The sequence below is a fragment of the Halichoeres trimaculatus genome, unplaced genomic scaffold, assembly GCF_033239565.1.
Source record: "Halichoeres trimaculatus isolate MK-OKI-2021-1 unplaced genomic scaffold, fHalTri1.1 fHalTri1_scaffold_2, whole genome shotgun sequence".
Lineage (NCBI taxonomy): Eukaryota > Metazoa > Chordata > Actinopteri > Labriformes > Labridae > Halichoeres > Halichoeres trimaculatus.
Genome location: NW_027437180.1, coordinates 12,476,429 through 12,494,080, shown reverse-complemented (window position 1 = coordinate 12,494,080; position 17,652 = coordinate 12,476,429). Strand labels below are relative to the sequence as shown.

The 17,652-nt window shown below is 38.6% G+C and overlaps 1 protein-coding gene across 1 annotated transcript; it reads right to left on the bottom strand.

Annotated features, from left to right (window-relative positions):
- Positions 1-794: 794 nt before the first annotated feature.
- LOC141805259 (A-type potassium channel modulatory protein KCNIP2-like) lies at positions 795-16,999 on the bottom strand. Its single transcript, XM_074690198.1, has 9 exons — positions 16,580-16,999; positions 5,715-5,817; positions 4,499-4,619; positions 4,289-4,358; positions 3,539-3,609; positions 3,051-3,158; positions 2,849-2,953; positions 1,617-1,679; positions 795-1,511 (listed from the first exon to the last, which is right to left on the bottom strand). Exons 1-9 carry the CDS (start codon positions 16,650-16,652, stop codon positions 1,464-1,466), a joined length of 762 nt encoding a protein of 253 aa, XP_074546299.1. The 5' UTR covers positions 16,653-16,999; the 3' UTR covers positions 795-1,463.
- Between the last annotated feature and the right edge of the window lie 653 nt (positions 17,000-17,652).

Sequence of the window (17,652 nt, the reverse complement as noted above, 5' to 3'; positions counted from 1 at the left end):
GTTTATTCAATTACTGTAATTAAATCTGTTACAAATGACCTATTGTCTCTGAGGAAACACATCATGAAAAATGCATGATGGCATTAGGGATATAGTGTTTGTAGTTTGGGATTCATTGACAAAAAAAGTGACTGCCCGCGAAAAGTTCTCTGAAGTTTTTAGAATTTAAAATCATTTGTCATTTGTCTGCTCCAGCCCCAAGGACTACAGTGCCATGTGGTTCAGCATCTATGTTTGTTGATACCTTACTCTACAGGGTGAGAAATTGTGCCAGGATTTAGTTTGAACATGAAACAAACAAGAAAGCTGACACTTCAACAAAGTTCCTGAGGGGCCTCACATGTTGAAGAACGTGCGTAATTGCCCTCATGAGAGCCAAAACATGTGCTAAACTGCCCTCCTCTTTGGCAAAACACATTAAACTGCCCTCTTGAGTGGCTGAAGTGCCTTTCAGAACACATAGAACTTATTGGCTGAGAACGTGCCATATGTGCCTTTTTTTTATTTTTGCCCCTGCCCTTCAAACAGTCTGTGCACGCTACTGCAAGGCAAAGTTTTTTTATAGCACAATTTAGCAACAAGGAAATTCAAAGTGCTTCACAGAGAAATACAAATAATAATTTAAAAAGGTCACCAAATCATATTAAAGGTAAACGATTAAACATGACCTAAAGAGTACATTTTATCTAAAGCAAATTGGAAATAAAAAAAACAGCAGGATTGCAGGCGCAAGGCCCCCTAGAGGCGCAAGGCCCTGTGGAGGTGCACAGTTTGCACAGCCCACGCGACGGCTCTGGATACGCTCAATAACAAAATAAAATGCACAACAACTCTGTTGTTTCATTCATATTTATCTTCTTAGTTTCATGACCATGTAGAAGATCTATGACGACTTACATTTCACATTTGTAGTCCAGTCAAATCAGACACATCATGCAGACAGTGTAAGAAGAAACAGTAGAGGACAGAGCTGAGTTTATTCTGGTACTGTTATATTATTGCTTCATTTTAATCTTCACCTCTCACATAGAGCCATCCCATCATTGTAGTACAGCTGTGATCACAGGAAGGTTGGAGTACTCAAAGACGTGTTCAGCATTATACACTTTCTTTCACGTGTCTTCAAATTTATTCATGCATTACAGAAAAACATGATGGTGTAAAGTTTTCATGAAGTGAATTCTCTCTCTTTCTGGTTCGTTATCAACATTGTTACAGAGCTGCTTCCCTCACACACTGAGTACGTGGCTTCAAACTGATCTGCACAGCTTATTCAATCATGATATAAGACCTATACCAAACGCTGATCCTTTTATATTCCCAGATAACAGAAAGAGGTGGTTTCAGGGACGGATATCTTGGTGTTCTGGGACCCTACAAACACTGTCCACTCTGGTTCAGGGCTGAAAACTGCAGATGAGCTCCAGGCAGGAGGAAAAACTGAGTATGTGTCCACCAGAGCCTTAGATCACGTTATCAAACATGTGCATGGACTGCATGATGTTTTGATCCTGGAGAGAGAAACAATGAAACATAGTTAAGTCCCAACAGAGCTGCAGGAAGTAGAAAAAAACATGTTTTTTATAAACTCGTAAGACATTATCAACGCAGAAGACCTTTTGACATGTCTCCAAGAACTCCTCGATAGTCACCACCCCATCCTTGTTTTTGTCCATTTTCTGAAAAATAAAAGGTACCAGTGTATGAAAGGGTTACTGTGAGGTGCTCCTTTTTGTTGTGACGCATCTCTTCATCTTTAACACAGATGGAGAAACTGCTTTAAAGGTCCCATGTTCTGCAAAAATCACTTTATTAAGTCTTTCAGTGAAATTTGTGGGTCTTTGGCTTTCCTCCATGCCCACAAAATGTGATATTTAATGACAAAACCTGTACTTAGTAGTGCTTGTGAATGTAAAATCCTGACCTAAAACCTGATTGGTCCACCGGAGCAGATACCCCTGAACCCCCTCCCCACCCACTCCCGTCCCTGCTGCTGGAGTGAAATCTCTCCAGCAGCAGGGACGAGTATGCCAAAGTTAAAGAACCATCACTGCTCTGTTTTTGGCTGTAAACAGCCACATAGTTCCATGCACAAGCTTCCCATCTCAAAAGAAGACAAGACTAAGTGGCTAGAGTTCATTTATCAAGGAAATGTTCCAGCTACACTCAATAAAACTGTGCATGTGTGTGCTAGTCACTTCACTGCTGACTGCTTTTCTAACTTTGGACAGAACAACAGAGGGCTAGTGAATAGACTGGTCCTGAATCGAGCGCATTACCAACCATCCACCAACAAACCTCAGACCCTGGAAATGTGAGTATTTTAAATGCTGTGTGCCGTGGAGCTGATGTAAGAGCTTTCCCTCAGTGTCCCCCCTTTCTCTGTGTTAGCTTCAGGATGCTAACTTTAGCTGCGGTTAGCCTGTCGTTTTAGCCTGTAATGTTGTGGTAAACGAGCTTCGTTGTTTTCTAAACATTGTGCACTCAGAGTGCACTCTCAGTGACGCTGAAGAGCGGGGCGGTATCAGCGGTGGCTCATTTACATATGAAGGCCACGCCCACTAAATCAGAGCGTTCTGAACAGAGGGGCTATGAGAGCCTGGAAACAATGCTGCTGTGCTTGATTTATTGGCTTTTTGGACCGAAACATGTTACTACCATTTCATGAAGACATCAATGATCCATATTAAACTGCAGAAAAGGAGCAGAATATGGGACCTTTAAGGCACTGCTAGCAGTCCAAAACTCTGCACAGTTCATTTATAAAGTCAAAACAAAACACGCAGAAAATAAATGAAACTGAAGCAGAGATTTTTACAGTGTATACCTGAGAGATTTAAGAGTTTACCTGAAAGAAATTGTCAACATGATCCTTTGCAGCACCATCCTTTATGTTTGGGTAGGTATATTTCCCCATCATATCGTAGATGGAGTTCATGATATCTGTCATCTCCTACACGGAGAGACGGAGGAAAGAAAACAGAACAAATTAGAGTGACATAAAAAAATTCTTCCTACAATTTTAGAGGAAGAGAAATTTGCCCAGGTACCTCTCTGGTGATGCAGCCGTCTTTGTTCAGGTCGTACAGATTAAAGGCCCAGTTCAGTTTATCAGTGACAGAGCCTCTCAGTATGATGGACAGGCTCAAAACAAAGTCCTACAGTAGAATAAAAACACTGAGTCATAACTGAGGTCAGTATAGATACAGTTGTTTTAGTCCTGTTACTAAATTCAATAAAGATTAAAACTTTGGGCTTATATAGATGATCATGTTTTGTCTTCATAGTCCTCTCCACTACAATCTGGGATGTGTTTTAGGGGATACCATACAACCAAGTTTACCTAAAGATTAAGAGTTGGGATAAATCAAACTAAGTAAGAGGAAGCATTCCTTAAAGATGGCTCAAATTTTGTAAGGCTTAGATTTTCCATCAAAGGGCTCAAAGAGAACAAACACAAAGGGACAGGAAATTACGGCGGAAAAAATACAAAACAGGAGGAAGTCTGAACAGCAGAGTGACAGCAGGCGAAAGTCACCTCAAAGTTGACCGCTCCGTTGTTGTGAGTGTCAAAAGCTTCAAACAGGAAGTGTGCGTACATGCTGGAATCTGGAAGAAGGAGAAAAAAATGTGAAATGTTTGATATTTAGATGTTCATTTAAGGAGCTGGACAAAAACTCAGAACACTGATGGTTTAGAAACAATGATCTGTCACTGCGTCCAAACAGTGACAAAAACCAAGCCGCTGTAAAATATATATATATATATATATATATATATATATATATATATATATATATATATATATATATATATATATATATATATATATATATATATGAATGTGTTTCATTAATCTAATAAGAGTTGTTTTTTTGACTTAAGACTGTATAAACCACAAACAGAACAGGTCCCCAACCAGAACTGTAAGGGCTCCCCCTGGTGTCTAGCTGCAGTATAGATTCACCTCTAACTGTTGGTTTGCAGTATGCTAACTTGTGAGCAAGTGTTGATTTTCATGAGATTTATAAGTTTTTTTTGAGTAGTTATTTTAATAAAATGATTTACAGCCCTGTTGAAGCTCTGTTGTGCTCCTGCTGAGACAGTAAAGGGGGAAATGATGAGTGTGTGTGTCCCTCTGCAAAAAGCTGAGTGTGACAACTTTCAAAAAGTGCAAAAAGCCTATTTTTTAAGGAGTCTGCGAATAGCATCTGATGCATAGAGTTTCATAGAGTTAACAGATTTCACATTAAAACCACACGTTTGTTTGAGTGCATTAAGGACTGACCTCCCTGAGGGAAAAACTGTGAGTAGATGGTTTTAAAAGTCTCTTCGTTCACCACACCACTGGGACACTCCTGAGGGATGAAACACAGACAAAGAACCTTTTTTTTTATTATTTCACATAATCTAAACAATCCGCCAGTAACAAACATGAAAAGTTATTTCACAGGGATTTTAAAGAGAGGTAGATCAGCTGTAGAGGTCTCTGACTGACATTTTTGAATCCACGGTAGAGAACCTGCAGCTCTTTCCTGCTGAAGCTGGTCTGCTGCACCAGACGGTCGATGCCCTCCGGTCTGTAACTTAGTGTTGCCAGTTCGCCATCATCTGTCAAACTTTCTGCATGGGGAGAAAACATAAGATTTAAAAGGGATGCACCAGAGGGTCCGTGATGTTTTTGGGTGATTTGTTCCATGAAAACATTACGACAATGTTTAGAGAATTTTTTTTCTTCACAACTGGATTCATATGATGAGTAGAAATACTGCACAAAAACAAAATCTGTGTGTTTTTGTCTTATTTTCGGGAAAGATGTCTTTTTAGACTTGATATGAGCCCCTTTCACCTGACCGGTCCAGAAAAATGTCTTATTTCAAGTTATATAAAGACAAAATGAGGTCTAAACTGCCTGTAACAAGTAAACAAATCTGCCAGTGGGGTAAGAGAAATGTGCTTGTATCAAGACATTATTCTAATCTTGACTAGCACATTTCTCTTACCCCGCTGGCAGATTTGTTTACTTGTTACAGGCAGTTTAGCAAAGGGATAGACCGATTTGGCATTTTGAAGCATATCAGCATTGGCCTTTTTTTAATCCAACAGCCGATAAGAAACAAATTCAAAACTGCGTTTTGTGGCTCTGATGCAGCCACTGCGCTGTCTGCAGTCACTACTCAGTCCCAGCACTGTCCCACCCACAGCACCATCTGATTGGTTACAAGCAGAGCCATGGCTCGGGAAACAGCCAATCAGCAGTACAGTTGTTACAGTTATTGCAGTTACATTGAAATTTTGGAAAACTTTATCTACAGAAGAAAACTTTATCTATTTATTATTTTAAGTTTTCATTTAACTTTATAAAATATGCTGCTAAGCCTGGGAGCTGTTTAATAAACTCATGCTCAAAGGTATTTTGACACTAATATTTGCACTTTGACTGCAAATTAATATCGGCTTCAAATATTGGTTATCGGCCTCCTTAACTACAAATAATCTGTATCAGTATCAGCCTGGAAAAATCCATATCGGTCTATCTCTATCGGTCTATCTCATTTTTTCTGGACTGGTCAGGTGAAAGGGGCTCATATCAAGTCTAAAAAGACATTTTACTGAAAACAAGAGAAAACACTTGATATGATTTAAGTTTTCTGCCGTGATAAAGGTCGGTGATGATGATGATGATGATGATGAAGCGCTGTGTGTTGTGTTACTTGCTTTCATTAACTGAAGAGCTGGAGCTGGAGCGATAGCAGGGGATCAGTTTGAGGAAGCGCTGCTTTATGCTCTTTTTATGAGGTTTGGATGGAGGATTACCTGGAAACAACCAATCACAGCAGAGATTAGATTCAGAACGTATGACCTACATCAGAGAGCAGGAGGTTAAATCACAGGTCAAGCTACACACCACTACTTTGAATGACTTCTATATGAAACTTTGTAGTTTAGTCAGCTGACTGCCTTTGAATCAGTGTGACCCATCAGAGCGTCCAGCGTCAGGGCTCAGTTAGAGACAGAAACACACTCTGAGGAGGATTATGTGTCCAGATTTTATCAGGTTCAGTGTTCCCGGTTTTCAGATTGTTTTATTAACTCATAGATTTGGTGATTTATAAGATTTTTGTAGACGGATAGATGGATAAACCAACTAATGAAATGCTGAACATTGATTTAGACTCAAAGTAAAGTTGAGCTAGGAACACCAGCCCCTGGATTTACCTGAAACATGCTGCCCTGAGTTTGAAGCTAATGGACAATAACTAATATCAGACTTCATATCCTGCTTCCAGGTTTTGGCAGTGTTACAGCTGACCTTCTGGCTAGAAAACAACCCGTTCCATTAATTTAAGAAAACAGACAAAACTATCAGACTACACAGAGAAAGGACAGAGAGCACCTTCAGTGTAAACGAGTGTACAGGTCTCACATGTTTGAAAAATCATTGTAGGCCCACAGCTCACCCTGAAAACTGGTTTAGATCTATGCTGAATGCTACAGAGTGCTGCAACAATCCAACAGACCCTCTGAGGGACACGAAACACCAACGACTGAGTCAGGTCATTTAGTTCAGTAAAACAAAGACAAACAGACTAAGGCTGAATGGTTTTGGAAAATAATCTGATTGCAATTTTTTTTTAACCAATATTGAGATTGCAATTTAGCATGCAATTTTATTTATTTATTTATTTTATTTTATTTTATTTTTTATTTATTTTTTATGGAGGGGGGGTATCTTTTGCATTATTTACAAAAACAATTAATAAAATCATTCTATATCATTCTATAGTATAAAGGCTAGGACTGCATGTTGTGATGAAATGAAATAGACTGAAGGTATGTGTACATGAAACTTTTTTTAAATTTCATTTTTTTAAATTGCAGACTCTGCGATTTGAAAATTGCGATGTCGGTTTATACTCGATTAATTGTTCAGCCCTGAAACAGACCCGTTTACTCGTAAGTGAAATGATGAGACATTCATGCTCACTTGCTTTTGGTAAGGTGCTTTTTAAATAAAAACTGAATCATTATGAGACATTTGTTTTGTTATAATATTTTTTTATATCTTTCTACTGGACAAACATTTGTCCTATATCAGGTGTGTAAACCTCTGCACTCTGCAGATTATATTGACCCAAATGAAACACAAAGGTTTGGGACGACAGAAACTGACAAAGCTCAAGCAACTTAATGTTGAAATGCTGAAAACCTTTAAACAAACAGGTTTAATAATCTTCTCTGGAATCTATCTTTTATATACTAGTTCAAATAAATCTGATGTTCAGTGGGTCGTTTTATTGTTTTTCATTATTTATTCATACTAAGACGTGTGTGTCCTTTTTTTCACTAGAGGGCAGTGCTGCACTTTGTTCAGGTTACACACAACTGTTACAGACCCCCGAGTCAGAGAGAAGAGAAAAAGAGTGAGGGACACAAACACTGAGCAGAGTAAAGCAATCTCAAAAACCACAGCTAAAAATAGAAATAATAAAATAAATAAAAATAAATAAATAAATAAATAAAATGCCAAAAAGGGCAGGTATATACTTAAGTTTACAGCTGTTCAAGAGTAATTGCTTTTATGTTGGACATGTCAAACCGTCTCAACATGACAGCAGCTGCACAGCCCTACGTAAAACCAGCTTCTTCATACAGTCACAGCCATAGACCATGACACTAACATCTCTTCTATTAAAAAAAAAGCAGGAATACCTTTTCTTTTAAATTCTGATCCAATCTCAAGAGGCAAAAAAAAAAAAAAAAAAATCGCATTCTGTCTGTTTTTTCTTGTTTTGTGGCTGCTATTCAAGCAGGCCTTCAATCACAGATGCTTTAAAGTTACAGACATGCTTTCTCAGGACAGCTGAGTTATGTGACATGCTTACAGGATAATCCAACAAAAAAACAGGGTGGGGTTGTTTGATGATAGACTGAATGGTTTGCCAGAGTTTAGCTGAGCTGCACTGTACCAGCTGATTGTATTAGTTACGTAAGATATTCAAAATGAAGGATTTTATGAACATTGTTCTTCATGTAGGGTTATGACAAAAAGCAACATGCTCCTAACCCAAACCCTCGATCTGTGACCTCTGTGAGGTCACTCCATGTTTCTAGAGCAGCTTGATGTGTTACATAACCTTTAATAGTCCCAAAGTACAAGATGCACGTTGAAGAGTTTGACTGACTCAGCAGTGATTTCAGCAGCTTCTCCTCAGCCCTGCAGACCCTCAGGGTGACTGTGACTGAGAGGGATCAATATACATGTCTGTGCAGTCAGTAGCATTTACTGGCTCTTGTCTCATCACAACAGATCCACTTGTGCAAACATGTAAGACACAAAAGACGTACATGGTGGCTGATAAAATGTGAGAGGCAGCAACACAAAGTCAACAGAGCTTCTTACTCTTCATTTGAAATTTTAGGCCAGGTCTTAGACTTGCACCCTTAAAGGTTTGGCTGACCATATTCAATTTATTTTGATGGAGTGATAGTTCCTCTCTCCTTAGTGACCAAAATGGTTTTCATTCAGTAAAAACAGGCTGCAACTTCAGATTAATACCATTATTAAAATTAACACAATAGTCGAAAATGGTTTAAAGATCAATCAATCAATCAATCTTTATTTATATACAAGACACTTTATTAAATATAACAGGTCTCATTGATAAAATTTTACCTTATTGACACCAAGACAAAATAAGAATTCTTAGCTCATCTTAACCCACCATGACCACTTAGCAGCATTCAGCAAGTCACAATGGTAAGGCCAAACTTCGAAACACTGATTGAAAAGTTGTAAAAAGCCTAACAAGTGCATTAACAATAGATTCATCAATAATACTATGTAAAAACAATGAAAATGTAAAATCCATGAAACACACCCAAAAGAAAAATTGCTACAAATCCAAGTATCATCCAATTAGCCTCGGAGCCAGCCACACCTGGTGTGATGAAAGCCCCTGGCTCCAAGGACTAAGGTAACCCTAACATGACGTTACACAGTTATACAGCTGTTTATATTTTAGAATTTATACTTTGCAATATAATTCCTGAAAAATATAAAGTTCAGGTAGACAAGAAAACCATTTTTACTGCATTTTCTTCTCATATGAAAACATGTTGTGGTGCTATAAAAGAATATTCAAATGAAAAACTATGATGGACAGAAAGGTTGGGAATGGTTTATCCAGGTACGTATTTAATGTTTAAAAGATTTACAGAAAAAAAAAAAAAAAAAAAAGTTATTAATCCCCGCAGCGTTTCAGCGCTTTAACACAGTCGGACACTGAGCGTCTTCTGACTTCAGCGGGGAAGCGAAGAGTTGTCACTGTGGAAACTGGACTGTCATTGGATAAAAGCTGGGCTTTGTCCCGCCCTCGGGCGCTCAGCATCTCTGGGGGTCTATGAGGCAGTGGGCTGGCCTGGACGCTGGGCTTCTGCATGATGATTGGATGATCTGTCTGAGGCCGAATCCCTTTTTGATTGACAGTAAAATGAGCCAGTCAGCGATCTTAAAGTTTAACCCTCCACCGGAGAATCTTCTGAGTTTTACATTCAGTTGTTCTGGACTGATCCGGAGGCTTTATCGATCCCCAGCGAGTTAACCTTTCCTTAAAAACGACGAGCGTCGAGAGAACACTGGTAAAATCCCTGGAAAAAACACCTGGCTGGTACGATAGGGTCAAGATCATTTCCTTGAAAAGGAAAGGAGGGTAGAATTTAAGTTTGGTTAAATAAACAAATTTATGATGTAGGCCGGAAAAAAATGAGCTTCCCCTCCTTGACTGACCAGTAGCCGCCACTGGATATAACGGGAATTGCCGTTCTGTTGTGAAGATGATCTACTGAAGACGGTAGCTGAAAATTTGACAGCAGAGTATCATCATATGTTAACAGTAAATTACTTTAAACCATTTCATTACTCTTAGAAGATATTGACAGCTTTGATATTACGCTATTTTCTGTCTAGTGCAACTTAAAAAAGAACTGTAAAAATGTGTGTGTTCTGTACATAATCACTTAAAAAAATGAGAAGATTTTTTCAGTTTCTGGATTTACAGTTGTTTAATATACTTGCTATGTCATTTTTTTTTACAGTTATGAATCCTATGGTTCTTTATTGTTGCTCTTCATTTACTTCCTTGTTTTAACACCGATTTTTTACAGTGTTTAAAACACCATTTAATAATACCTTCAAAACACTCAATTTAGCTAAGAAATGGTTTCGTCTGGAAGATTAGCTTTGTGAGTTGTAGCATCTTAGCTAGCCGTGCTTTGGCTGACTCTGCACTGTACCGAGGTTTGTTTTTATGGAAACAAGCACAGGTAAGGATTTGCAGCCTGTCTCTCCTGGTGGAAATTGTTACGTCTTTCCAATACACTCAGAATTCCAGGCTGCCACACCAATCAATCAGCTTCTGACAAGTCAGGGGGAATGTTCCTGCCATCAAGAAATGAAGTAGATTAAAGGTAAGGTTGTTTTAATAAAAGTCAGGACATTTACATTGTAAAAAAAAATCCTCAAAAAATAAAGCACCATTCTCGGATAAAACTCAGAGCTGGATGGAGCACTGTGAAAATATCAATGACAACAAAAACTTTAACCAAGTCTCCATTTTGGCCACGAGCTTGAATGAACGAGTGAGCCCAAATAAATAAGGAATATTGTCAAATGGAAATCTTGTTCACTGTGATTCGTTTTGTCATGATCTTAGAAAACAGAATCACTCTGGTTGAATGGGAACATCTTGTGTTTGCTTGCAGGGTCATGCTAGCTCAAGCAGGGTCACACAGAGCCAAATGAGTGTTTGTAAGCTAATGTTGCCCGGGCAACAGCCTCCGTTCTTACAATAATCCTCGAAGGGACACGCTCCAGATTACAGACATCATCTCATTCAAACCAGACACACGCACACAAAATATGACAATTTACACAACCCTCCCCTTAAAACTTACATAATGAGGTTTCAGGTAAAGCTGTCAGAGGTTTACAACATGAATTCATTTCACCTCCTGTGAACCCACACACAGGGAGACGTCACTTCATCACTTCTGTAGAATCAGCTTTGGTGTTTTGTTACACAACATTGATCTTAAAGCATGAGTCCAGACCACAGCCAAATCCACTTGGCACATTGAAAATGACGTCTATCTGCTGCTGAAGGGCTTTGCTTTAAAATCTGCCATGTAATTATGTTACATGAATAAAATATTTATCTTATCTGTAACAGAGTGCCATGCATTAGAGCAAAATACCCATGAGCCTTTACAACGATATGAATGATATTTATGAAAGTATTAACTCACACAGGCGCACGCACACACACACACACACACACAGAGAAAAGGCAGGAAGAACATTTATTTAAAATTTTGTTTATGCTTTGGGACTGAAAAACTGAAACAAAATTCATTTACACTACAAATTCCTGTCAGCACAGTGACAACTGAAATAAGCAGCTGGTTAAAAAAAACAAAAAAAAAACGCTGTAACTTTATAATGGCTCCTCTCTATTCTCAGGTCATTTCACAGTTGTGAGATGTAAACTGTTTTTTTTGTCTAAGGAGCTGGCTCTTAAGTCTAAGCCTGTTCTCATTACCAACACGCCAAACAGACTTCACTGCTGCTGCTTTGCCACAGCCCTATGTGTCTCTACAGGGTGAACTCCCGCACCAAAACAGTTCACCCCAATGTAATTTACTTCATGTGGAGTAATCACAAACTCAGAGAAACTGCTCCTGGTGACTGTAAGAAGAAGGTTTCAATAAGTCTGTGGCTGTGTCTCAAATCGCGTAGTGCCGTAAGGACTAGGGATGTCCTGATCCGATCACGTGATCAGAATCAGGGCTGACCACGTCATTTTTTTAACTATCGGAGATCGGAAGAAGGGGAATCGGAAAAAGCCTGGGGCCTTAGTTCTTGTTTTTAATTAAAATGTGTATAATAGCACATCATTCATTTTAGAATAGAACTTTATTTGTCATTAGAACAAGTACAACAAAATTGCAAACAAGAAATTGCAACCTTATTGTCACACACATACAAGGTTATCTTATGGTGCACCACTGAGAAGCTTTATCTTTATTTCGTTGATCCAATGCTGCACTAAGTGGAGAAAAAAAGCTATATCCATGTTGGATAGAATGATACCTTCATTTGAATTAAATAAAAAAAAACTCAAAGGATAACTTGTAGGAGTTTATTTCTTATCCTTTTTCTTAATAAATTGTTGAAAGATCGGATCAGTAAATATTGGGATCGGCAGATACTCAAAATAAAAAAATTGGGATCGGATCAGGAGCAAAAAAACGTGATCAGAACATCCCTAGTAAGGACCCTAACATGAAGTGCACTACGTACACTATGCACTTACTAGGGCAGTGCACAAAAACTTACAGGGTACTGTTGTCCCAAATCAAACAAATGACAATCACATTTCACAACCCTTCACAAGTGTTATTCTGCTTTTCACCAATTACAACCATCACCCAACATTAAACCATTACCACCCCTTCCTCTACGTAGCCAATATGGCAATCGTTGATAATGTGAGTTATGTAAAGCGCTCCACGCTCAACTTTTTGACCATAGTGAATGCTCCAGCCATTCATGGTATGTTTTCTTTTCTGTTCTGCATTCGTTGTGAATGCACTTATGCACTCAAAGTGGTGAATGTGAGTGCAGAAGTACACGATTTGGAACACAGCCGATGTCAGGTTTCTTGTTGCAGTTCATAGGGGACAAACTACAAGACCCAGGATACTGAAGCCCATGTTTTGCATATTATCTTTTTTTTAAACTCATGATGGTTAAATTAATTTTTTGAGCTGAACAATTATCATTTATATTTTACTGCCCAAGGTCCGTGTTGCTGGAGCCTATCCCAGCTGTCTTTGGGGAAGAGGCTGGACTGGTTGCCAGTCAATCACAGGGCTGACACACAGAGACTAACAACCTTTTATACTTACATCTACAGGTAAATTAGAATCACCAGTTAGCTTGACGAGCATGTTTTTGCAGAACATGCAGAGGCCACACAGAGGGGCCCACCTTGTTTGAGCCGGGATTCAAACTGGTGACCTTCCTGCTGTAAGACAACAGCACTAACCACTGTACCACCACGCAGCCCCCAACAAGCTAAAGAGACTTTGATAAATTTACCATGTGTTAGAGTAGACAAAGAGAATTTAATGGCTCTGGGTCTTTGTAGCACACCATAAGATGGTATAAGACAGAATAAGACCAGGTTGTAGATTTAGTTTCACTCGGACCTCCAAGGACAAATCACTCTATTACAATTTTTACACTAAGCATGTCGGCTAACTGTTTGCAGTTTCTAAGCAAAGCTAAAATAATTGTTTCCAACCATGATGTTAATGTAGACCGGATGTTTCAGGTCTTGAGCTACGCGAGGCTAACTGTTTCCAGTTTTAATGTAGCACTTAGCAAACAGTTTTCATACTCAAACTTAGTTCAGATCTTTGAGTCTTATACCAAGGTAAAATAACCTTGTCCAAGTGTTGGCAGTTCTGATGTACCGTAAACTTTTTATACTTTTCTCTTTAAAGTGAAGCTAACTGTTTGTGGTTTTAGTAATGGAGTGGGTTAGCTGCTTTAAGTATTTATTCTTAGCTTAGCTTTTCCACTTTATCTTAGTTTATCTTAGACAAACTAAGCATTCTTTAATCTGATGTGAGGCCCAAAGTGAGTTTTTAACTGCTTTTGAAAAAGACTGGGATTGATACTAATGCCTTCATTTGACTGATAAAGGCAAACAAGACCATCAACACCCAGACAGACAATACTCTGAAATAATTTTCAATACCTAAGAGACCACTATGAGAGGGATGTGTCAGACCCGATGGTTGACAGCACATTAGAGAAACACCCTTTCTTTGCATTACCAAAAACTAATCACAATGAGTGTCAAATCTGACTGCAAAAAAATCAAGGGAAGATTTTGTGTTTGACAATATCTCATAGTTTGCCACACCAATGATTTTCAGCTAAGCTGAGTGTTTACTGCTCTGAATCAGAGTCAGTCGAACTTTTAAGTCAGTCAAACTTTCTTGCTCTAAACCTTTACAGTCTTCTCTCTGTATGAGCTTTGTCTTTGAGAAAACAAATGAAACATCATTTCCAGTTGACATCTGAGTACAGCTGCAGTGCAGCAGTCGGTCAGTGAGGGTCATAGTAACATGTGAAGTGTAGTGTAGAAAGTGATGACTTGAAAAACAGCCACTATCCATAATGTATGAACAGTGTTAGGAGTAAACAACATGAGGTTTCTGCAGCTGTACAGCTGAGATGTTGTACATGAAGACCCCTCTGCTCCGTCTCATTGTGCTTTTATGAAGCTGATAAATCTTTGAAGTGTACATGATGTTTTTTTCTGCTATTAGCGTTGCTTTTGCCTTCATCATCGTATTAGCAACAAGCGCAGGGTGTTTGTTTGAAATAACAAAAGAAGTGTACAGTAAGGCTGCATTTACACAGTGAGTGCCTCAGGCTGTTGAACTCACTGTGCCCCAGAGCTTGACTCTTTAATAAAACGCTCTGTTTGTGTCTCTCCACTGCCCCCTGAAGCCTCAGTGTTCATGCACCTGCTCAATGTTTGGTTAACCTGCTGCTGAATGAGTATCACACCGTCTATTGTGCCCACAACCACCATCAGCAGTAAATAAATCAACCTTCATCTCTGAAGCATCTGTTCAGCTGTCCAAACCTATAACCTGCTTCAGACTAAACAAGAGCAGTGCTGAGAGCAGCTATTTTTAAACATTTATCAAGTCATGCTTTAAAGAAGAGACTATTTTGGGTAGTTGTCACAAAAAATGACAGAGCATCAAGAATGAGGTGTGTGTAGGGATGGGAACAGAATCAGGTACTTTTAAAGGTACCGACCGAATTCTTTCAAAAGTACCGATTCATGTAAAATTAAAAGGTGCCACGTCTAGGTACCTAAACACACCCTTCTGACTGTGAGGAAGTGAAAGAATAAACGATTTTCCATTATGGACATAAACACAGCATTGCAAGGGTATATACTGAAGAATATATATGTTAAATTAAATATATATATATATATATATATATATATATATATATATATATATATATATATATATATATATATATATATATATATATTCTTGTTAAAGAAATTGATATTTTTTACCACATAACTACAAAAAAGTACCGAAAATTGGTACTGTTGAGTACCGGTACTGATTGCCAGGTACCAGGCATTGTTACTGTATTGTTTCAAATGTGAAAGGTACCCATCTCTAGGTGTGTGAGTGACAAGGTGGGATGTCTCAGAAGGAAACAGAGATAATACTTCTGTGCACTTTTTAGGGATGAGTACCTTTCATATTTGAAACAACATGGTACCAGTGCCCAGTACCTGGCAATTGGTATCAGTACTCAACAGTACCAATTTTCAGTACTTTTTTGTGTGTTTATGTGGTAATAAATAAAAAAAAATTAGTAAAGTTTTCCAAGTTAAAATATTTATTCATCAATGTGTTAACTTGCAATGCTGTGTTTAGGATGTGGATGTAAAGATGTGTTTCGGTTCCCACACATGGTACCTTTAAATTTTGCGTGAATTGCTACTTGGTATTACAGATGGAATTTGGTCTGCACCTATAAAGTACCTAATTAAGTACCCATCCCTAGCTCCTTCTAGTCAAATTTAAACTTTTTTGTTTTTTTATTCAACAATTAATTTCTATTTATCTATTTTTAAGTTTTAAGTGTATCTAAGTCTTTGTGCTAAATAAAACTCAGCAAGAACACCAGCCCTGACCACAATCAGTGCATTTACAGCTGCCGATAACAATTTCTAATCACCTGAAAGTCAGGCCTTAAAGTTGATTATTTTGTATTTTCTCAACTAATGTGAGAAAGAGATCCTATTGGACAAGCAACAATACGGATTTTTAAGCCAAGTGAGTGATTAATTAATATTTAAAATGTTATTTTCAATATTGATAAGTCCTTTATAAAGAACACCGCCTACCTTATTCCACCCTTTCCTCTCTCACTTGCAGACTGCATTAATTTATCAGCAGATGTCATTAAAGCATTATTTCTTGCAGCCTAGAGATGTTTAATATTCTACACACGACCTTTAATTCATTTGAAAATGATGCGTACTCACTTCATCACAACAGAAACAATCCATCATCAAACACAATCCAAGCAGCTCCCTTTTCTTTTCAGCCCCTCCGTTTCTTTACAGATTAAAGGCTATTCCGAGTATTTCCAGTGGTGTAATGTGAGATCATCAGTCAGTGAAATCAAGTTTCTGAGTAACACTGGTAATGAGGCAGATTTGTTGTTCAGAGAAACAAGACAACAGTTAGATTTGTACGCACTGGAAGCGAGCTGGAAGAGACAGAAGATGAAAAGAGATTGTGGTGTATCCTTCCTGTATTGATAAATGTACAAGTAGCTGTTTTAAGTTTAACAACCCAAAGAAAACTTTTCGGGGTCAGGTCAGAAAACTGCTACAAATCAAGAACATATCGTGGATATTTAATCTGTTTAGTAAAGAAGAAATAAATGTATTACCTGTGAGCAGGTCATAGGATCTGTCCAGCTCTCTGGAGTCAGACAAACTCTGGTCCTGACTTGTGGACTTCATGTTTGTTCCGGTCCTGACCGGGACCACGGGGTCGAACCTGTCGGGTCAGTTTGTGTATGCGCGCCAGAGCTGCTCGTCTACGACCTCTGTCACTTCATCCCTGATCGCAGGACACTTTCCCGCAAACAACGACCGTGTTTCATGCGTATGAGCGACCAAAAGCGACAAAAAGTCCGTGTAAAGCTCCTCTTCGTGTGTCCCCGATCGCATCAACCCAAACTGAACTCCCCCCTTCTGTCTCGCGCTCATCAGCAGCGCGCGCTCTCATCCACAGGCTGCGCGCGGACGCTTCTCCCTCTCATCTCTCTGAGAAGCTTTGGGATCTGACGCTGAAGTGATATATAACCGCTGCTTTGGAGCATACTGGTGACTTCACTCTGCAGACTGTCCACAAATGTCAGAGACTATCCATCAGCTGGAGCGTCCGAGAAAGAGAAGGGACACAACGAGACTCAGACACGGAATGTAAATAAGTGAAGGCTATATTTCATCGAGCATTATAGCTTCTGTTACACTTTTGAGGTTTGACTGACATTAACTGCTCAGTGAGAGCGACACTTCTGATTAGTTTCAGAAAATTTCTTCTACTCTGTCGGATTTTAAAACTGTGTGGATGACAGTAGTGGCTCCAGAGATGGTCAGGGGTGGCCATGGCCCCTCCATGATTGGCCACCCCAAATTCTTACTATATTTTTGTTTTTTGTTTTGTTGGTTTTGTTTTTAACATTCTCTTTGTATTTTTTCTTTTCATTTTTACAACCTGTGGTCTAATAAATCTGTTCAGCACTATATATATTGTAAATGTTGGGATGACAAAAACATCACAACTTGTCTTTTGAGACATGAACAAGCACCTCCTACTTACAATATTTAAGATTTTTGCAACTTACTTGGAAAAAAAGGTGATTCAAAAAAAAAAAAAAGATTTGCTATATCGGTGTCCACCATGTAACTGACACTGTCAAGTGAATTTTAGCTGACCAATTTCAAAATGAATATT